The sequence below is a fragment of the Brienomyrus brachyistius genome, unplaced genomic scaffold (assembly GCF_023856365.1).
Source record: "Brienomyrus brachyistius isolate T26 unplaced genomic scaffold, BBRACH_0.4 scaffold62, whole genome shotgun sequence".
In the NCBI taxonomy this organism is placed as follows: Eukaryota; Metazoa; Chordata; class Actinopteri; order Osteoglossiformes; family Mormyridae; genus Brienomyrus; species Brienomyrus brachyistius.
Genome location: NW_026042337.1, coordinates 532,131 through 554,952, shown reverse-complemented (window position 1 = coordinate 554,952; position 22,822 = coordinate 532,131). Strand labels below are relative to the sequence as shown.

Genomic DNA, 22,822 nt, shown 5'->3' with positions numbered 1-22,822 from the left:
TATGATTTAAAAAAATAAAATACAGCAAAAAATATATATATATTTCATATAGGCAGGTCAGTCAGAGCTCCCCTCATATAAGAAATTCTCCCTCCCAGGGGGCCTGACTTTCTTTTTGTACAGATTTTTAAAAATTAAATGAAAAAAAGGGGCCGCATGATGCAAGATGAAAAAACGTTCCGAGAATCCAAATCAGTCCGAAGAAAGGAACAAAAAAAAAACTGGCCATCCAGCGGGGCGCAGGCTCCCGTGGGGGTGCGGTGGCGGCAGGACCCGGCGACGGAGCGGCCCGCGTGCAGGGTGAGAGTGGCACTCCGCGCCGGCCAGCCGTGACACGAAGAATGGGGACGACTCTGCTGTCAAGCCCCACTTCTGCCAGACACAGACAGGGCGCTTGGCTGGGGAGTGGAGGGCAACCCCTCCCCTCTCTCTCTCTCCGTCTCCCCCGCCTTGCTGTCTATCCTACTATCCTACCATAAACAGTTGCACATCCTTGGAAACAGGCAAATCAGGCAGTAATCCCCCCTTACACTAATCGGGGGGGGGGTGGAGGAGGGGCAGAGTGGTCACCCCTGCATCTCACTCTCATCACATGCTGCTTCTTTCACCCCAAACTGGGCTGTTTTCAAATGGTGGGTGAGGGCGGGGGGAGGGGAGTCAGAGCCACCTCGTAAACCACCGCCCCTCCTTTCCCGGCTGGCCCTCCGCACGGGTGCCATAGCAACAGCCATAAAGGCATCAACCAATTAAGAGACAGGAAGGTGTTTTTTGGTGGCAAAGGTGCCGACATGCTCCTGTCGGTGTTAGCAGCCGCGCAGACAGGTCCCCTGCAGGGTGAGCCTGCAGCTGCCCACAGATATGCCACTTGGGAACTTATGTCTGCGCTGCCCCTGCGACAGCATGGCTGAGGAGGGTGTAAGACGGGGCTCCCTGGGGGCAGCGATATGGACGACCTGCCTATCTGCCTCACCGGACATTCTGATGAGGGGTGTACTTATGGCTCGACAGCGCCACCTAGCTGGTTAATCCACCCAGACCCTACTAGGTGGCAAATTGATTGCAGAAGCCACAGCTGTGCTTGAGAACCTCCGCCCGCCCCCCCCCCCCAACTAAAATCCTATCCTATTTGGCCAGAATGACAGCCAATGACGCACGTTCTTACAGGAGGAGAGGCTGCTGGGTTTACCAGGCTCTCTGTTAAGCTCACGGCCGCTTGTTACCGCACTGAGGAACCTCGAGGCCCGAGGGCGTGCCGATGGTGACAGGCCGATTATATGCAAACAGTCATCCCTCCAGTCACCGTGGTCACTGTCACATGGGCGCAGAAAAAACCAATCAATGCCCGAATTAGGGAATGAGGGATCTGGGATCCTGTCTGGATTAGGGGCACATGGAGTGAGGGTATGATGGTGTGGTTTAGTCAGAGCTGGGGGGGGGGGTGGGGGGAACCAGGCCAGGAAGGACCAGTTCCGTGGTGAATGGGACCCTTCCCGCTCCACAGTGATGCCCTGTTCCTGTATTCATCTGGAGCGATCTGGACTTCACCCGAACCCCTGACCTTCACCTCCACGTCACACATGCCTGCTGCTCCACCATGACCCTCACAGGTCCAGGGCGGACAGGCCGAGGTCACAACGTGATCTGCAGGCAAACGGGCAGAGCTGCAGGGTGATCCGGTACCTGGCAGGACCGCCTGAGCTGACACCTCAGGAAGAGCTCATACAAAAAAAAAAGCACATAGGCCCCTCTTAAAGGGAAAGGTCTAGTGGCAATATTGAGGCTCGCACTCCCCTTTAAGGGTGCCTAACCCAAAGCCCCTTTTAGGCTGCCTTCTAAGGTGTCGGCTTGGTGATGCCCACAGAAACGCCGCAGCTAGGAGACGGAAGGCACACAGAACCACGTCTTCATCCCGAAAAAGGAGAACATTCACCGGGTGAGAGGCTTCGCGGTTTCGCTTCCAGAGATGCAAATAACCAGCGATTCGTTCTGAATGATCCAGCAGTCTATAAACCCCAATTAAACACACCCCCCCCCATTCAAACTCATCCCACCGTGTGGAAACTCCACTCACCCTGTCCAAACAACCCAGCAATCCCATTTAAACTCGCCCAACCCTATTCAAAACACCATAGCAACCCTGTCCAACGCCAATTCAAAAAGCTATTCACCACCCCCCCCCCCCCCCCAATGCAAACCCAAGTTCCAAATCACATGCCTGCATGTCCACCACCGCATTTAGACACATCATGCATCATCAGAACACACACAGGTCCAGCGCATGCAAACGCGCATCAGCGCTGACATCGCATGCTAACGCGGGTCAGCGCCGACATCGCATGCTCCGTCATGCTTCCATGCGGTGGTCTCCCCGTCAGCACGTCAGAGTACATTCCAGTTCCGGCAACACCCGGGACGCCCTGGAAGCATTCCGGAACATTTCACAAATGGGTCACATTCTCTTCTAGTTTGTCAGTTAAAATCTATGACAACAGGGGGACACCTCGTATGGGGAGAGGGGTCCCGAGGCGTGGTCTCCGAGGGTGCGCACAAAAAGAGGAGCCGGGGGGCCAAGAGAGGAAGGGGACAGAGTTAGGGACCGATTCGCAAAAGCGACAAGGCGGAGAAGACCAGCCCTCTTTCTGTCAGCAGGACCTGCCCGTTATATAAAGATGGAAGAAAAACTACAACAATGTCACAGGTAGGTTTTCACCATTTACTTCTGATTTTGTATTTATCACAATCAGAATAAGGTCACTTCCAGAGAGGGGGCGGTGTCTCAGGCACAAAGAGGGTGTGGTTATGAGGCGCCTGTAAAAGCAAGGGGCCAATCATTGACAGGCAGGCAGGCAGGCAGGCAGGCAGGGGGCGGAGCAGGCAGAGAGGGCGTCACCTTTGTCAGCAAATGAGAAGGCTTTCCTGCAATGCTTTTCAGAATGAGGGAGGTTTCCCTGTCCAAATAGGAGTGCTTGGTGCAGAAGAAAGAGGGGGAGAAGAAATGAGAAACGTCAGTGTGGACATCAGCGGACATTTTTGGAAACAATTCTCACAGATGGCAGCAGGTACATTAATGCTGTGCAGAAGATCAGCGGAGCCCCAGTCCTCCTTTCAAGCAGCGACCCTGTGTCACACACAGCATTACAGCACACAGCACATGTGCTTTATTCAGTAGACACAGACAGAATGGCTGTAACCTCACAGCACAGCCGAACTGGTGGGTCATGGGAGTTTTACATACACAAAAATGTTCTGAGGGCAGAAGGAAAAATGATTGGTTCAGAGAGATAAGCAATGAGATTGTAGAGGAGGCGGGACCAAGACATCTGATTAGTTGGTCGTGCCTCCCCTATTTGCTTGGACCCACCTCCATTACAATCTCATTGCTTATCTCTCTGAACCAATCATTTTTCTTCTGCCCTCTGAACATTTTATATTCTATTACTAGCGTGTAACTGTATAGTAAAAAAGCGTTTCCTCAACCTGTCCAGGATCCCGCCGATCCCCATATTCTGTGTGATAGACTATAGGTTCTCTGGGATCCTGTGCCCGATTTGTGGCTGTGAGCGACGCACGGATCGTGCAGATGTAGGCTCCTATGATTGTGTGTAGCAATATAAGAAATGGAGATACAGGAGGCTGCTTCTCATCACAGATTAGTGACAGGAGATCAACATGGCCTCACTGCGATTCGTGTTTGTTCCAAATAGCAGTCCGATGAGAATCTGAACGCAGCATTTGCATCCTAAGCGATTAACTCTGCACGCGCCGGCCTGTGTTCACCTTGATCCTTAATTACCACCCGCACATGAAACCACGCCCACAGCAGCACTCCGCGTCAAACCACGCCCAGGAAACGACTCCGGAAGGGGTGCAAACGCGGCGTCACCGGGACGACGGGGCGCTGAGGCCTGGCTATTGGTCACATGCCGTCGCCTTTGACTCCTTTATCAGGGCTGGAAACGGCATCGGCATTAATCTACAAGATCAGCTTAGCAGTGCTATGGCGTCGCTCACTGATTCAGGCCAAATGTGTTTTCTGAAGGATCACGCTGGACAGAAAGAGGCCTGATTTCAATCACCAGCCCAAACTGTGTGGGTCTGACGTGCCGCACATTAAATGGGACGGATTTGCAGCCAGTCTTAGAGCCGTAATCTGGGTCAAACAATGTGTCCAACCAGATTAATCCACAGACGTCGCCCTCCCGGCTGCTGGCCAGTGGCTCTGATGGGGGGGGTTCTGCGAGCCCCAGGCGCGTTTGGATGGACCCGCGTGATGCGAGAGGCGCCAGGATGAGTGGGGGGGGGGGGAAGAGTTGACACTCAGAGCCCGCAGGGAGCACGTGTGCCGTCAGTATGAGTAACACACACAGCAGGACTCCACACCCCAGGGGCCTATAGCACTGAGAGAAACACCCCCCTCATCCACACCCCCCATCTCTCCCTCTCATGTGTAAATCTGCTGAAATCCAGCTGTGTGTCTGTGTGCGCGTGCATGGGTGTGTGTGTGTGTGTGTGTGTGTGTGTGTGTCTGTGTGCGCGTGCATGGGTGTGTGTGTGCGTGTCTGTGTGCGCGTGCATGGGTGTGTGCTTGCACGTGTGTGTGTGCGTGTCTGTGTGCGCGTGCATGGGTTTGTGCTTGCACGTGTGTGTGTGCGTGTCTGTGTGTTCCCCACTGTCATACTGATAAATTTAGACAGAATATCTTTAGCTGGAAATGGTGCAGTTCGTTATGGTCACGGCTTCAGGTCCATCTGACACGTCAGGAACCTGACGCCCAGCTAGAAGTTCCCACTGCTTCTCTGCCTTACGGGACACTGTCTACATGCTCCCAATATCATGCACCCGGACCTCACACCCCTGCCAGCTCTTCTCTAACCACTGGGGAGCCAAGCTACTGCATATGGTCAGATACACACAGGGCAAAAACGTGTCTTTGGGAGTGAGGAGCGAACTGCGAACCGAACTTAACACTGACCCCGCAAGGGAAGGGCCGCAGATCTGTGGAGGGAATCGGTCGAGTTTAGTGGAAGCTACACAGGGGAGGGCAGGACGGCCATGTGGTGGGGGGGAGATAGCTTTTCGGGGAGGGGGCCATACCTCAGTGCTGGTCTGGCCCTGCCCCTGGGCATCGGGCCGCTGGAGCCCATCCACGTCGCCGGGCCGCGCCCCCTTCTCAATGTCCAACGAGTCCACGCTGGAGGCGGAGGCCGAATTGATGCTGGAGCGGGAGGAGCGGCTGATGCACCGGATCTCATGGTCGCTGACGGCGCCGGCGGAGCCCGTGCGCCGGTGGTGCCGTGCCGACTGAGGGGGGCGATGCATGGTGGAGGAGGAGTAAGAGGAGGCGGGGGAAGAGGAGGAGGAGGGCAGCGCTGAGGAGGAGGGGCTCTGGTGGGCCGCCTCGTCCATGCTGAGCGAGGCACGTTCCAGCTGCGCTGTGATGTCGTCCAAGGAGAGCTTGGAGGCCAGCGGCCGGCTGCTGCCCGCCCGCAGCGTGGAGGCCGGGGACACTCTAGTGCTGCTGCTGGCGCTGCCCCCACTGCTGCCCCCTCCACCCCGGCTCGCCGGCGCCCTCTGGTAGCCCTTGACGTCCCCCGGAATGGCGAGTCGCACCGAGCCCCCGCTCGGCTTGCCGATGGTGCTCAGCTCCTGCTCGATGGAGCACAGGTCGGCCATGAGGGCGTCCAGGTCCACAGGCTCGCCCTGGTTCAGCGCCTCTGCCGAGACATACGGGCATGTCAATCTACACAAGACACACAATGTGAGGTCAGGGGGTCCAAGCCCCCTTCTGTGGGCCGTGAAAGTATGGGGGTGGACATGCCGGCTGTCCCACATATTACTGGACCACCCTGAACCGAAATATAAGATTGCATTCCGTGATGATAAAAAAAATATATGAGATTTCTCGCATAGCTCGGCTAATTCTTACTGCCAGCCCCAAAAGCCCATTTTACTGGTAAGTAAACTGGTCCACTGGTACATTTCCCTGGTCCATGGACATTTGGAGGTTGGGAACCCCTAATCTCAGGGGCTCCTTCTCAAGGCCGAAGGAAAGTGACACAGCAACACAGAGCTCTGGATTGATTCCGGAGATGGAGGGGCATGGTGTGGGGACCACAGCGATCGGTGGGGGACGGCGGTACGGTAGGGCTGGGGGGGGGAGGCGGGCTCACCGTTGATGTTGTACATAGAGAAGCGGTAGGAGAAGTTGGCCAGGTTGGTATCTTGGATGAGGGGCGGCTTGTGGACGTTTTCCGGCTTCCCGTCATCCAGGCTCTGGAGGCACGGAAGACAAGGAAGCTGGTAGAGGAGGCAGCAGAGAAGCTGCCGGCCCAAGCGGGCAGGTCACATGACCCCAGGACATTACCACGCCCCGCCCACCTTAGTCAGCTTATCCAGCTCTCCCAGCCACGCCCCGAACATCTTGTCCAGGTCCTGGTCCTCCTTGTCACTATCTTCTTCAGCAGCATGGTCCAGTTCCTCGTCAGAAAACTGCTCCATCTGAAACAAACCAGGCCCCATTAGCAGCTCCCCATCACGGCATCTAATCTCAGACTGACCACCGGCCAGCAGGGGGCGTCGCGGTTAAGGAATCAGAGCTAAAATGGCTCAGCCAAGTTTTCGGTGGGGTTTTCATACCAATTTAATTCATACTGATAAATAACAGTGAAAAATACATCAAAGCACATGCACAAAGCTCTTTATAAATGCTGCTAGCAGGCAAATAATCACGATTATAAATAATGAAAGGTTATGACGCACTAACAGAGCAGATCCGAAACACTGCTGTAGTAATTTTCCTGGCTTGATTGGACACTCGTCCCCAGCTCAGTGGCTTCAAAGCCTGACAAAATTCTGCTAATGATTAACAGCCACCAATTCCCTCCTAAAGAGGGTCACTTAATGGACAGAGGTTTCTGATGCCAGGAAAGAGAAAGCAAACTGGTAAAAGTCAGACGGTCGTTTACATCCCCACCAGGTCCCCGGAACGGCACTGGGGGGGCGAAGAGCACGCAAAGGCTTCACCGCACGGCTTATTTTTTTTTTGACAGGACCCCCCCACCATGGCTGATATATTTGCCCTGATCTCTCCCCCCAAAACACACACACACCCCACAGATAAAGTTCACCTTTCTATTGACATTAACTGAAATAAACCTTTATTCCACACCTGTCCCCAACACTTAAGCTTGTCATATTTTCTGTTTTCATTCATTTAATTTTTTTTCTTTTAATACAACTAGAGGCTAGAAATTTCCCCAAAGTTCCTCCAAGCAGCATTAAGAAGCCTTCCCACTGTACACTTTCATTATGTTGTTTTGTGGTCTGTTTCACACTTTTTAAGTATTTTAAATTGTCAGCATCATATACAGGTGTATAAGGTACAGGTATATAATGCATTCATTGTATTTTTAATATTTTTACAGAATAATTGCGATTTTGAAATGGATTTCCTTCTACCTTAAACCCCTCGCACAGTTCTCTTATTTTCCCCTCATCTACACCCTCCCTGAAATTCCTTCACACCCCACCAGGAAAATGTGCCCCCCCCATAGTTTGAACAGATCTGCCTCACAGTGTCACCTTTTAAACACGCAGCCAGAGATGCTCTATTGCGGTGCTGAATCAAAAACGAGGACGATGTGCAGAAACGCGAGCTCAGCACTCAGGCTAGAACGCCGCGGTCAGACAGCGCCCCCCAGTGGCCACTGCTTCTCACGCCGCCTCCATAGGGCCATGAGCCAAGGCAGAACCCCGAAATTCACAGCATCTCTGCCTGAAGTGACTGGCCGGGGAGGGGAGGGGAAGGGAGGGCCCACCACCCCGGGCCCATGTGACATCATAATCGAGGCACGCTCCAATGGGACGGCCACTGTTGCCCCGCGTGTTTTTTCTCCTCCCCACCCGTGATTTATAGGATGGAAACATGGCGACACCATCACACAAACACGGAGGCACAGAGGGGAGATGGGCCAGACCCTCGGAGGTACGGGCCTGCCCCCCCTCAGCCTGGCCGCATTGGAAATCCTCCCCGTGGCTCATATAAACACTGATGGTGTTCCCTCCAGCGGAGGACAGGGCGGCGCTCTCAGGGAGGGGAAACGTGAAAGGGGGGTTTTCACGCTCTGTGTGGCCCAATGCTGCGATCAAACCATGTGTATCCTTAAAACTGCCCAGACGGTCCTCTAATCCCCTTAAAGCTTCTCAAGGTAATCCTCTGCTTTACAAGTCGTCCCGCTCGTTTTCCTGGAGGGTCATCAGGCCTCTGAATCGGGACCGGGCCACCGCCCCCCCCGCGAAACTCCAACATGCGACCCCCACGCTCTCCTCTCCTGTGGGCCTTGTGCAGGGAGCATTAAACTACCGAATTAAAACAGGTCCACAGCCAGTCATCGCCGTCCCGCGAAGTCACATGACATCTAGTCACATGACCTAAAGGCTCCAATCACAGAAGGTTCATGATGTCACACTGGGGCATCCGGGAAATGGGAGCTTCTAGTCAACCTGCACCTCTTGGTTTAGGGAAAACAAACAGTGAGATCCTCACTCTGGTGTTACCCCCCCCCCCCCCGAGCCCAGCCCCCCCAAACCTCTCCCCATCACAACCAAACCCAGCTACCATGTGGGAACATGCAAGGCTGTCAGACAGACCTTCAACAGGGAGGGTAGAGATAACCATCACAGCTACACTTATCTCACTTGGCAGAAAGGTCAGAACAAGGAGGCGGGGGACAGCCTTGCAATGGAGGGGGGGGGGCTGCCAGAACAGTCTGTACCCCCCTTTCCTCCCTCGTCCGCTGTCCAGCTTCCTGCTACACTGTTCCACCACAAGCTTTATTTCCTCCAGAGAGAGAAAGACAAGGAAAGAGAGAGAGAGGGATATGGATAGAGGGAGAGAGTGCAGGGGTAGAGAAAAGATCCAAGCGGAGAGGAATTAAAGAGCCGGTTTTACAGGGCGCTGGCCTGCAATTACCCCCCGCGGTTTACAGGCCTGTGATTTGGCCCCAGTTTGGCTGGGACAGGGTGTGGATCAGACCTCGTCTGTTACAAACACACACATACAGATACACAGAGACACACACACACACACACACAGCACCCTGCTGACCCAGGTGGTGACGTGGACACACACATGTGCAGCAGCGCCAACACTCCTGCGGCTGAGCACTCCTGTTTCGATTTACGAGCTGATGTGTTCTGGACGGTGCGCACGGCGCCCCCACCACACGGAGACGCTCTGGGAGTGGGATCCCAGCATGAGCCAAGACGTCCCCATCAGCCCCCCCCCCCCCCCACCACAACTAATCCTCACTCGACCGTCCGGAACCTTCTGAGTGGCAACACTCACCCAGGCCGGAATTTAAAAAGATAGAATTGGAAATCCTGCACATAAATGCAAAGGTTCCCCCCCCTGCAGGCACCTGCTGGAGCCCTGGGTTGCGAGGGGGGCATGACTTGGGGGGTGGGGGGGACACACAGTGTGCTGTCATGCCAAGAGATAAACGCCGTTCTCTGGAAAAACAAACATAGCAGAGTTATGCAGTCTGTGCCAGACAGCGTGCGGGGTGTGGGGGGAGGAAATGAGGAGGATGTCCTCAGGTCTCTCGCCAGTCAGTACAAGGGTGTCCCCCCCCCACAAAGGCTGCTCTGGAAGATCAAGAGACAGGGGACAAAGAGGGGCTCCGCTGTGAAATCTCAGAAGGTGATCGGGGGCGTAGGGCGGAGCCAGCGGCAAATCCACAGCATGTCTGAACAGGAGAGGCTGAAACCTCCGCTCAGGGATCCAATGGCAGCCCCTCCCTGCCGGCAGACTCCGCCTCCTTTGAGGTGTGCTACACCCCACTGCTAAAGCCTTCCCAGAATACAGCAGCACCCTGACAGACCTTAGGTCTCAGCCCCTATTAGTGTGACCCCTCCTTAACCTCATGACCCCAAGGTTAGGATGACTGAAACGGGGTGGGGGCAAGCTTGATGGGTGAATATTCGCTCTGCGGTGGTGTGGCGGGGGGCGGGGGGGGTAAATGGGGGGCAGCATTACCCAGAAGCCCGGGGACATGATGCGGAGCGTTTCTGGGGCTCGGAAAGCAGGAACACGTCAGGCTGCAACGGCGCTCTGGGCCGGAACATTCCGTCATGGCCAGGGGTCATGCACAGAGAAAACATTAGATCCAGATTTCCATCTCTTTCTGTTAGGAAAGACAAAAATGTCATCACTAGCTTTTCTATCATAAGATGCTGAGATGGGGGGGGGGGGTTAACTGCACTATTCCATATGTAAGCAGAGCAGGAAGACAAATGTGCAGGTACACATGAATGCATACATGTGTAAACCTCATACAGAGAGAACAGCCATTTGGAACATGGGTGAGACGAGACGACCGGCCTCTTAGGACCTTGATCTCTCTCTTTATGTCTTTTAATCTCTCTTGTGGGCTGTCATGACCTTCCCTTCCCCGTTCCCATGTCCAGGAGGACCTTGCTGGTCAGAAGCTTGGTCCAGATGGATAGAGGGGAGGTGCAGCGGCCTAATCCTACCGGGTCTCCACTATCAAAGAGCCAGCGGCAGCCGTACCAAGACCCGCTCGCCATGACAAAACAAAATATGCTGCTAAATGGAATACAGGGTGGGACCTTCTGTGTCTGTGACATTTGGCCGCTGGTGACGGAGCCGGCGGTCTCCGCATTCCCCACATACACCGTCACAACAACACGGCAAGGGACAAGAATCGGCCCAATTAAACGGGGGTCACGCGAGGTTCCCAAACGAGGAGCCAGAGGTCGCCACGGGAGGCGGGAGCAGAACGGGCTGGTGAAACCCTACTTTCCACTGACTGCTCAGCACCGAGGAGAAACCGCATGGCGGGCGGAGGTGCGTGGGGCAAGGACACAAAGGCAGAGGGAGATTAAATATAAACATCGGAGCTTAAAAGAAACAACGCGGAGCTCAAACGCCTTTCTTAATCACTCTGCAACCCTACCCACGAGGGGTGGGGGGCACAGACGCCAGCCCCTGTACCCTCCCTGAGGAGACCCCAAGTGTGGAGCCAAGCTCTGGCGACCCATCTTCCACACTGTTTCTTTAAAACCTCCCTTCCATCTTCCCATGGAAGGTCGGGGGTTGGGGTGGACTATCAGACGCCACATCCCAGCTGCCCCCAGGGAGGGGCCCATCTGAACATCTAAACTGTACACGTCCTGGACGAGCCGACTGGTGGGAAGGAGTGCATGATGTATTAAATTACATCAGTCAGCATCCAAATGAATGGAGGCTTCCTGATCTGATTTGCCGATTCTCCCTCCCTGAAAATTTTGCCCGCATGGCAAACACACCCTGCATCGTCTCCTATTCAGACTGCCCCCCCCTCACTCAATTCAGCCTCATACATGCCCACTGAACCCCTGACCAACTGACCATGGGGGGGACGTGCCAGGAGACCCAACAGCTGACAGCCCGCCCCAAAAAGGGTGGGGGATCACGATTTAGACTGGTGAGGTCATGCTCAGAGTGGGATAATAGGGGTAAATCAGGCATTAGAGAGAAATGCTGCAACATAATAAGACCAAAAACTACACAGAACTGCAGAAAGATTCAAATAAAGCACTCAGGAAGGGAAGAAAATAGACTTTAAATCAGATAAATACAGATGGGATGTTTAAGTGCAAATATGAAAGTACAAACCCATCAGAATCACAAGTATCTACCAGAAAAACGTCTGTCATCATGTAGAATCCCTCTCTGACACGGGTGCAGCTGTGATCTATTCCGAGGCCTGACTCCACCCTCAGGCTCCCATTCTGGGAGGTGGCCCTCCACCCAGTACTCCACCACCCAGCGCCAGCCCTCTTCCCGCGACCTTCAGCCAAAGCACACGCCTGCTCCGGAGTGACAGTCGCCCTGTCACCGTCACCCACTCTGTGGGGGAGGGGCTTCCGTTTCCATAGCCACATACAAAAAAAGCGAAGGACCCGCCTTGGCTTCGGGCTGGTCTGCAAAATGCCACGCTGGACAAAAATGTGTCATTTAGACTCGCCCCGGGGTCAGCTGCCTAAAAACACATAAATAAATGAGGCTTGAGCACGGAGGAGAGTGCAAGCTGTCTGGCGCGGGGCGGCGCGAGCGGCTGGCGGACACGGCTGGCAGCGTGCTGCACACATCTGCAGCTTCAAGGGCCGTCAGAGCGAAATAGATCACACACTGCAGAAAGCAATAATACCGCAGAGGCACGTCTGCAAATGGCCACTGAAGGGAGCGTGCAAAGACGGGGAGTCTCTCTCATACAGGCCGCTGTACGCAGCACAAAAAACAAGGCTGGGAAGCAGCGTGTAAATCAAGGCAGGGGGGCGGTCTGGCCGCCATTTTGGCTAGTGCACTGGAGTACCCAGCCTTTGCACGGAAGTGGTGAGCGATCAGCAACCACCAGGTTATTCTGAGAGAGACATTAGCGAGGGAGCGGCCAGCGATCAGCGAGGGAGCGGCCAGCGATCAGCGAGGGAGCGGCCAGCGATCAGTGAGGGAGCGGCCAGCGATCAGCGAGAGAGCGATCAGCGATTAGCAAAGAAGCAATGAGCGATTAGTGAGGGAGCGGCCAGAGATCGGCGAGGGAGCGGCCAGCGATCAGCGAGAGAGTGATCAGTGATTAGCGAGAGAGCGATCAGCGATTAGCAAAGGAGCAATGAGCGATTAGTGAGGGAGTGGCCAGAGATCAGCGAGGGAGCAGTGAGTGATCAGCCATAAGAGAGGGAGCAGGGAGCAATAAGCGAGAGTGGTGATCCATTAATGCAAGTTTCCATGAGTAACATTAGGCCAAACCTAGGGCCCCGCTTGCTTGTTGAGATGTGATCTTATGTCCTTCCTGAATATTAAAAAACTGAGAATTTCAGTTGTTTTTGAACTTATTGCCAACTTGTAGGAAAGTAGCGCACCTGCGGGGGAGGCATGCTTTTGGGAAAGGGTGCTATGTAAAACATCGGGAGGGAGGATTGGCTGGTGCCAGAGCTCTGGGGGTCCATGGGGCTTTGGGGAAGGAGCACTCAGCCCCCTCCCAGCTGCACAGGGAGTGACGTTCATCCCCCAGCCCAGATCCCGGCTTTCCTCCCAGCCATGGAAATCAGAAGGGCCGCCTGTGGCAGCAGTTCCAAGCTGACATCACCACACGTCCCCGTCTAACCCCAGCAGCCGGAGCGGCTGGCAGAGTGCAGAGGCGACAGAAATGCAAACTCTGCCAGGGCGCGTCTTATTTCTGAGCTACATGGGACAAGGAGGCAGCAAACTGGGGGGGGGGGAACCCAGGTGCCCATGAAAACACTGAGCATGTGACACATCCTTCAGACATGTGAATGGAAAGCAGCCAGCCTGAATTTAACTGCCCATTTTGCAAGTGGTGTGACTGTACACATCCCACCTACCTACACCGTGTTTACAAAGACAGCAGCCCCATCACAGCCGTCCTGCCCACCGCACTCACCTGACGGCTGACACCTACGCTCCATGCTAAAATTAAAAATAAATGTGTACATAAAAATGATGCGTATTATAATTATCACAGCGCTGGCTGAAATAAGACTGGCGAAAACTGGGTCAGTGTGGGATGGGGGGGGGGGGGGGGGGGGGGGGGGGGTTAGTCTCACAGAATCCACCAATCATGCATCACATTGTGACTGGGGAGGCGGGGTCGGGATGCGAACGTGGGGGCGGAGAGAGTTTGTCAAGGAGAGCGGCGCGGCCGGCCGTCTCGGCGGGAGAGAGAGCGCTGGACTTCCACACGTGCCGCCAGTCTGACGCGCCGTCGCCCTCGGAAACAGGAGGAGAGCCGGATGGGATAGACGAATACATGTAAGCCACACCCCTTTCTGAGGCGGGAAACGGCCAGCTCATCTTGGCAGAGAGCTCAGTTCTTCCCTGCCAGTACATTAATTGCCGCTAACCTGCCTCCATTGCTTTCTCTGGCAGTGTCCGGTCCACGTCAGCCTGAGCTGCAGCGTGTCCCGTATACAGCTGGGAGCTCCGATGGGAACAGCAGACCCTCACCCTCGGCCCCGTGACAGACGGCACGCTCCAGGCTCGCGGTGCCGGCCCAGGCGTCACACGCACCTCCGTTACCCACAGTGCCACGTCGCCATGCAAACAGCCCCAAGAGCCGGGCAACAGGCATGAGCTGAGCGGGCGGCACCACCACCTCGCAGCTCCGGGACCCCGGGATTTAATCGGACGCCTGGGCGCCCCTCTTCCCCGAATTTACGGGCTTGGGAGCCTCTGGATACTCTGGGTTCCTACTACAAGGTGCATTAACGTGCTCTTAATTGTCGACGTGGGATTCACATGTTAGAAGCCTCTCTTCATCCAGGATGCATCCCGACTGCCGCATCCCGGAGCAGTTAATGGATAGAGGAGGAGGGATGTCGGAATAATATGGATTAAAATCTGAACGGCTGCCAGACGATGACGGCCCAGGAGCCATGTGGTCAGGCGGTGGAGGGCGCAGCCATAAACACGGCCTGCAGGGGGCAACAGATAACATGACGCGACATGGCCTCCCTCCTCAATCCCACCCCCATTAAAACCCAGAATGGGCGGGGTTCGGGGGCCATTTCTCTTTCCTGCTGGACATCGGTCTAGATGACTGACTGATTCTGCACTACAACTGCTTCCCCCGACTTTCAGTACACAGCAACAGTGCAGAACCAGTCCGCTGGCCACCCGGACGTCCATGGGTCACGTCGCCTGATGCTGGCAGCAGGAGACACATTTGTGCCCTGAGACGTAGCAGGCAGGACACTGGCCCCGGCAAACGCCAGTGGCCCCTGGGTCCGCGAGCAGGCTGCTTCCTGCTGTACGGCTCCGATTAGCCTGACAACTCCCAGTGGGGGGGGGAGGGACTCGGCCAGATGTCAGGGGGGAGGGTTTGGGATGGGGGGGGGGGGGGGGGGGCATGAGGATGAGGTCATTGCCGCTGTGCCACGCCCTGCAGGATGTACAATGTACTTTCAGTTCTGTACTGCTCACACGTTGTACAGGAAAAACACCCTTACCAGCATCACGCAGCGCAGCCTCTCTGCCAAACTGGAGAATAACTCGGCAAGACCAGTTTCACCTAGTAACGCTTTTTAAGACGCCACATTCAGAGCTACTGTATACACAGGCCAGTCTGTTTATGCGGCAGCATTTCACTCCTGATATTCCATGACCGCATATATTTGGAATTTTTATCTGTAGCGAACAATCCAGCTGAATTACCTTAAAGTGCATGGAAACGGTATTAAGAGCTTCTCAGCTGCTCAGGGTGTCTATCGGCATAGCAACCGAGCGCCTCCTTAAGAGGCAGGGTGTCATTTGATGGTACACAATGCAAAATGACAGGCAAATATGGAGGGGGGTGGAAATCCTGCCTGTTAGGGACGGTGGGATGAGCAAGGCGCTGATAGGCGAGCTCTGAGCGGGTCGCCACGTGGTTGGGAACACCGACTCGGGATCCGGCCGTTCAGGACTGGGGCACAGTGCCACCTTGGCCCCATGACACCTGCTGAGTCGTCTGGGTAACCAGACACCCCCAGAACCACGTGGGAATACAATGGGGGGGGAAAAAAAGAATGGCAGTTTCCCACAGACCCCCCCACCACCTCGGGTGGGTGCCCCAGAGATGAAGTGATCACCCCATGGTGTCTGGTTGCGCAGCAGCTGTGTGGCCTGGGGGGGAGGCAGCTACAGAACCCAGAGAGGAGGGGGCCCTGCTCTGTTAGTGACACACTTACAGTGTCACCCTGGAGTGTCACACAGGGACCCGCGACTCTGTCACACAGGGCGACGGAGCAGAGTCACCATGACACCAGCGCTCTCTCTCTCTCTCTCTCACTCTCATTCCTCCAGGATCCCCCTAAAAGAATTCATCTTTCAGTTTCGACATCTCAGAGAGGCAAGCCTCTGCATCCCACAGTCCCAGAAACCTTCCAAAATGTGTTGTGGGCACAATGTCCCTGACTCTGAGCTCATGTCCCGACGAGGATGGGGGGCTTTGGGTGGGGGTCCATCATTAGAAACATCATCCCACATGCCACAGATAGAGCAGTGGTTAACTCCCCATAAAGGCTAGGAAACACCACTAATGGAGGCATGGTACTCTACCCAAAGAGGCTGCGTGGTGACACACTCAGACACCCCCCAGCTCACCTTTGGTGTCTTGACCTTCCCGGTTCCTCAGGTCAGGGCCTCGAGACGACCGATCACCACGGAGCACTCGGTGATGGGGAACCGGTGAGTTTCGCCCTAAGGAGAAACACGATACGGATGTGAGGGATCTTCTGCATTTAGCAAACTTGGACAGCGATGGTCATACTGCCCCCTACAGAGCAAAGCGGGAAAGTGAGACACAGGACAAGGTCAATGAGCAAAAAACGTCTGGCCCCCTGCTGGCTTGTCACCTCTAAAGCCAGCACTTCAGGACGAGAGCCCAGCACCTTCTGACGCTCCAGTTCCTTAATTGTCCCATCATGCTGCCAGAAGAGCCGCCCCCCCCCCCCACGGCTCGGGGCCACGGCTCAGCACCCAGTCACACAGACGGACCTCGTTAACATTCTAGAGCGGAGAAACTTCGAGATCCACCAGGCCGGAACCTTACAGAATACAGGGAGCAGGATTATACTGGCAAACGCGGCTCTGTCAGCTGACAGTCATGGCGCAGCAATGGGTTCGGCTCCTGACTGCGGCGCCCCCCTGTGGCTGTTTCCGGCAGATGACATTTAGGTAAGAAGTGTGAGCCGGGATTGGAACCCAAAGTCTGCAATCTAAACTCCAAAGGTCCAGCACAGGCCCGGGGGGGGCAGGATTCCAGCCGGGTGGTAGGGTCTGTGTATATGGTAAGCTGTTTACCCAGGGAGGGGGGCTGAATTCACACTCCAGAGGGGGGAGGGGATTCCAGCAAGACAGGATGCCGGAGATGCACGCAGTCAAGCTGGTGTCTATTTTTACAGACGAGTGTCACTAAAAACATGTACATAAAGCTCCCCCCCCTCCAGCCCCTCTTGGTATAAACAAACCTTGTTACTGTACCCATGCCCCCCCCCCCCTCCTCTTCCCAAGCATGCAGCTGTCCACAGAACAGCTGTGCCGAGTCTCAGCTAGAAACGAGGAGGGGGGGGGGGCTAGCTCTAACCAAAAACTTTGCCTGGGGAAGGTGTCCACGAGGAAGGTGCCCCGGGCAGGGGGATGTTTGGACCCCGTCCCCACGAAACACTCATAGGTGCCAGCAGTGTGACATTCTATTGTCCGTCTGTTCTCCATTAATCAGGATACATCAAAAGTCAGTGGGAGGCGACACAAACACGCTTGTTTCTGCATTTGCCTGCTTAATCCAGCCCCCACCAGCACCCCCCCACCCTTTGCTAACAAGCACATTTATATGGTTTTAAAATATTTTTCGCCTGACAGCAAGAAGCAGAGAAAAACAACGAATCCAGTGATCTCTGGAAAAACAGTCCTTTCTGCTCTGGCGGCCAGATAACGCAGCAAAGGCCCAAACGCGCGACTGAAAGTTCGCCAGAGACAAAGGTTAGCAGGCCACCAGGGCGGCGCCGCTGTGGCCTTGAGCGCGATACGCAACCCGAGCGATCAGCTGACTGAGTGAAACGGGCTGACGGCGAGCACGGGCGAGTGCACACGCACACACGCACAAGCGCGGGGCCCTGGGGATGCTCCATTTCAGCTCCTGGCAGCAGAGACAATCTCCATCTGTACTGGAATCATCTCTCAGGCTGCAGACAGACACGCCATGACACACACAATCCAGGTTTGGGGAGATTACATCTCACATACTGCAAGGCGGTCTCCTGGAATTCGAAATGGCCTAAATGATAAATAAAAACCATATGTAGGATACATTACCCTGCAGGGGGCGCTAGGGGGCTGATCGGCAGGCTTGACTGACCAGTCAGTCGAGGGCTGACTTTACTGGAGATCAGGTGACAGTCACTCACTTGCCGAGGGTGATTCATGAAGCTGTGACAAAAGTTATTCAGACCGCAGTCACCGACATCATCACCACAGTTAATTACTAAGGCAGCGTACATCACAAAGCTCTGCCAGTCAGAAAGGCTACCTGAAGGCAGGGGGCTTCCTCCCTCCGGCTTAGCCGAGGCAACTGCCTGAGCCAGCAGACCCCTGTGCTGGAAAACAAAAGCAGCGCGATACGGAGCAGACACTTGAACTTAAAACCCGAACTCTGACACAGTGAGTCTCACAAATAACTTTTCCAGCTTGAATCCAAATACATGACTGTCACAAGGTCAAGAGGAAGGCTGTCAACAGCCCACTTAGGGATGCATAAACCACTCCCACACAGGAGGGGCAGCACATAAGCCACACCTACAAAGGAGGGCCAGCACATAAGCCCCTCCCACACAAGGTAGGGGGCACATAAGCCACTCCCACAAGGTGGGGGGCACATAAGCCACTCCCACAAGCAGGGATGGATTATGGGTTGTGTGGGCCCCTGGGCAAAACGTTCGAGGGCCCTCCCCCACCACCACCACAATTCAAGGGCCCTTGGCAGCCAAACGCCCTCCCTATAGGGTCAGGGGCCCTTGTAGGCAGAGGATCAAAGAATGTAGGCCCTCTCAAATAGACAAACGAAAATACATTGTTGATAAGCATAGCAAATTGTTTTGGGCTAGGGGCCCCACGGGCCCCCTGCACCCCAAGGGCCCCTGGGCAGCGGCCCCGCTGGCCCGGTCCGTAATCCATCCCTGCCCACAAGGTGGGGGGCACATAAGCCACTCCCACAAGGTGGGGGGGGGGCACATAAGCCACTCCCACAAGGTGGGGGGGGCACATAAGCCACTCCCACAGGGGGAGGGGGGGCACGTAAATCACTCGCAGACAAAGGGCAGTACATAAGCAACTCCCAAACGAGGAGGAAGGGAGGCACATGTTTACAACCATGGAAAGTGCTTAGCGGAGCGATACGAACTGGTTTCCATTCCTGTTTGTGAAGGGCACAGCAGATGGTACAGCACTGCGGTCTCTGGGGGTCTGAATGGTGCCTCTGCTCTGCGCGTGTGGAGCGGTCCCTCCCTCCTCCCCCCCATATTGAAGGGGTTTCCTCCCGTGGAACTGGTGTATCTAATTTCCCATAATGTGTGTGTGTGTCTGTCTGCATGTGCGGACCGGCATCCCAGTCATGGCATTCCCCTGCCCGGCGCTTCCCGGGACACACTTCCCGAGTCCAGGTCCTCTGTGACCCGGTATTGGACAACCACTTGGAAGATGGATGAAAATAGAGCAGGTCAAAGGTCAAAGGTTCTGCCTGAGAGGGCAGCAGACAGCTGCGGCGAATGTAAGGGGGCAGGTAGGTGTGGTGCAGCTGTCATTCATGAGCAAACACAGAGGGTGTGGCGGGCAGCCAGGACGCTCGTGGTCCCCCACCCCTGCCATGATGTCAGCAGCCCAGGGGACAGAGGCAGTGTACCGTCCCTCCCTGGTCCCCAAACCCCAAAACACTAGTCTGACACTCCACAAAAATATAAAACCTCTCTGATTAGCCTTGGATACATTCTACATAGGCAGGAAGTGACCTCATGGCTGAGAATTCTAGTATCTCATGTGTCGGATGTTTTTAAACAGTGTGGCTGTATGTGTCAGCCAATCTCGCTTCTGATCCAATGTCTTCCCCCCCCAATCCTAACAGCCTCTCCCCTCTGAAAGGAAAACAGCCAATCCATTTGTGTGTCCATGGGGCTTCAGGCCTGATTACCCCTCCCCCCCCCGTACTCCGGATATGGGCACAGCTGGGCACTATGCAGCTACAGGAGGCACAGCATGGACCGCACCATCCCATCACTCAAGGGGGAGGCAAAATTCACTCTCAGAAGCCAGAATTTGGCCAAATACCCAGTGGAGCCTCAGAGCTCTGGGCACTCACATCAGGCCCCCGTCCCTCCTCCCACTGTCCCACCCGGGAGCACTCAAATGGAGGGGCCACAGAGGACCGGACATCCTGAGCTGACAGAGGCAGCAGACACACAGACACAGAGGAGAACATCCCAGTGTCATCCATGCCAGACCAGCTGCATTAACCCAGTAGGACCCGGCAGCTTCTCAGCGGTAAAAACGCTCCCTGAAACCTCAATGAGGACAGACTCGTACCCTGGCTGCCCCTCCCCCACCACGATTTCACATTTGACGATCCCGCCACACCCAGCTGCGGTCTTTACACTTCCCACAATGCCCTGGGCTTCTCCCAGCCTTTCCACCTGGCTCTTGCGGGACGGCGCAGCCGTCTGTAACCCCAGGTGACGTGTTCAGGCACCCCGCCCTGTTTACATCTGCGCTGACATCTCCCCCCCCCGCCGATTCTCCAGCTGACGGGCTCTAAGGGGGGGGGGGGTCCACCCGCCACGGCTGTGTCAGTAATTACTATGAAAGCAACTGCCAGTCGGGACCCAGACCTCCCTCTGGAGGCTGTTTTAGTTTGAAAGAAGAAAAATTCCCTTAATTACAAGGTGCTGACTCGTTAAAAAAGGCATTAAAAACAGGCACTAGGCAGGCGTTTTGGCTGCCAAGGCACAGAGGGCGAGATGGGGGGGGGGCAGGAGCGTGCACGGGTGTGTGAACGGCCAGTCAGAGAGCTGGGCACAGGCGACTTACGGGAGGGGGGAGGGTGTATCTGGGCCGTAAGCGGTGTCAGGAAAAACACGGACAGGAATACAGGGCATCAAAACAGCTGAGGGCGTGGAAGAACCTGGCCCGCCCAACCGGATGGGTGACTGAGGCCGTACGGGGGGGGCGGGGTAAGTGATGTCACACTCACACAAACGGGAACTCTAAGAAAGCAACAAAGGCATGAATTACACCCAAAATAAGACGAACATAAAGAGGGCGGCTGAAGTTACTAAAATTAGCAGCTATTAGCTGTTCAGGTGTTTATACTGCACTGCCGAATGGGGAAGGGGGAGTTGGATGTCGTGAGGGTGGGGAGGTTTATGATGGGTGGTGTGGCTACATAGGAATGTGGTCGATGAGAGGAGAGACCCCAAGATGCTGACCTTTGAATCTGAGGGGAGCAGCAAAAACCTCATTCGGCAGGGGCAACAGCAGCACTGATCGGGCAGCAGCAGCACTAATCGGGCAGCAGCAGTGCATGCTGGGAACATCACTGGTTTAAGAAGCGAGCCGACGTAGCCGACGTAGCCGACGACGAAGCAGAAAGACTCGCCGGCACGGTGATCAGCAATGGAGCCGCCGGAGGGCAGGGAGGCCACACCCACGAACACAGCGTCTACAGCGGCACCATCTCATGTAAAACGTGGATGCAAACGTCTGGTGGAACCATGCAAACGGGCTTTATTGTGGAGGATGAGCGCAGGAAGGTGGCGAGCATGGAGAGGGACGCTCGAGAGAAAAGCGGGCTGGGTGAAAGTGTCTTGTTTTTCCATGCAAACAGACAGAGTCATCGTGCAGAGCAGCAGTGACGTGAGGTACATACACACACACACACACACACACACACACACACACACACACACACACACACGGCAATATCACACCTGGATGGGGGGATGTTAGTGGGGGTTAGACTCTTTCTGGGGGGGGGGGAGGGTTCAGCAATTCAGTGAAATGAATGCATCACACAGGCTGAGAAAAAAAACCACTCAGAGCATCCATTTCCTCGATTCTTTGTGCCCTGGGGCAGCAGCTGTTTAGCCAGTGTTCTGATGGAGAGGCGACCAGCAGGGGGCGATGGGCGTGGCTGCAGCCATAGCAACCATACATTGCCATGCTGTTGTTCATGGACTGTGAGTGTCCTGTTGTAAGCAGGTACAAGGCTGCTTGGGGTGGGGGGGCATGCGGGCTCCCCCTGTTCATTCAGCTAAAAATAAGTCTCCTCACCCAGTTCTGTTCTGTGTCTGGCTGTGTTACTTACTGGCGTGGTGGGTGCTGGGAGTCGACCACAGGCTCACTTTTTGGTGGGGGGGGGGGGGGTTGAATATGCTGTCTAGTGACTCGATGACAGTTCCTTCCCAAGTGGCAGCACCTGTGCAGAGAGACGCAACTTGACCCCTCCCCTGGCAGCAGGCCACGCTCATGACCTCACGGCCCGTGTGGGTGTGGGCTCCGAGACTTTCTAAGATTATCCTGGCGGGTTTCCAGCTGCGCGGCCAACGAGGAAAGCCCCCACCTCCCGCCTCAGACATGGGAGAGGATGGGGAGGTGCAGGAGCTGTGAGGAATGGAGCAGAGTGGAGCCGGCTGTTGGGGGGCCTGGTATTCCAGCAGTCGGTGATGGGGGGGGGTCTCACACTGCTGGCCGTTATTCCCACTTTTATCTGTTTAATCAAAGGGCCTGGGATAAAGCTCACTCCTGGGGGAGGCCAGCGGGCTGTGCGATGGAACAGGTGATGCTACTGACGCCCTCAGGGCGCAACGGGTAGGTTTGCTGAGCAAACATATAAAATAACTGACACGTTAGTCAACAACGAATGAACTGGAACCCCCCCCCCCCCCCAACCCCCACCCAGCCCAGCACTGCAGTTCAGCTGTTACTATCTCCCTTACCGAGCAAAAACGTGCCGCACGCCCTCAGCAAACCCAGGTGTGTGTTGGGGGGGGGGGGGGTTGTCTGTTCCTTGACCTTTTTTTCTGTGTGATGCTGATGTTTAATTGAGCGATTGAGGGATAATCGATCGGCCCAGGCAAACGGCAGCAGGTCCACACTCTGCCCACCCCCCCCCCCCCCCCCCCCCCACCACCACCACCACCACCACCACCCCAGGCATTTTTTGGGGCGAGTGCCTGCATCCACTAAGGTCCTCAAATCTCACCAACCACAGAACTGAAA

At 55.4% G+C, this 22,822-nt stretch overlaps 1 protein-coding gene across 1 annotated transcript in view; it reads right to left on the bottom strand.

Annotated features, from left to right (window-relative positions):
- LOC125725183 (ras-associated and pleckstrin homology domains-containing protein 1-like) overlaps window positions 1–22,822 on the bottom strand; it is a 55,752-nt gene that overhangs the window by 15,165 nt on the left and 17,765 nt on the right. The window contains 4 exon segments of the mRNA XM_049001892.1: window positions 2,891–2,965; window positions 5,095–5,714; window positions 6,171–6,273; window positions 6,379–6,498. Coding sequence (XP_048857849.1) covers window positions 2,891–2,965; window positions 5,095–5,714; window positions 6,171–6,273; window positions 6,379–6,498 — 918 coding nt within the window.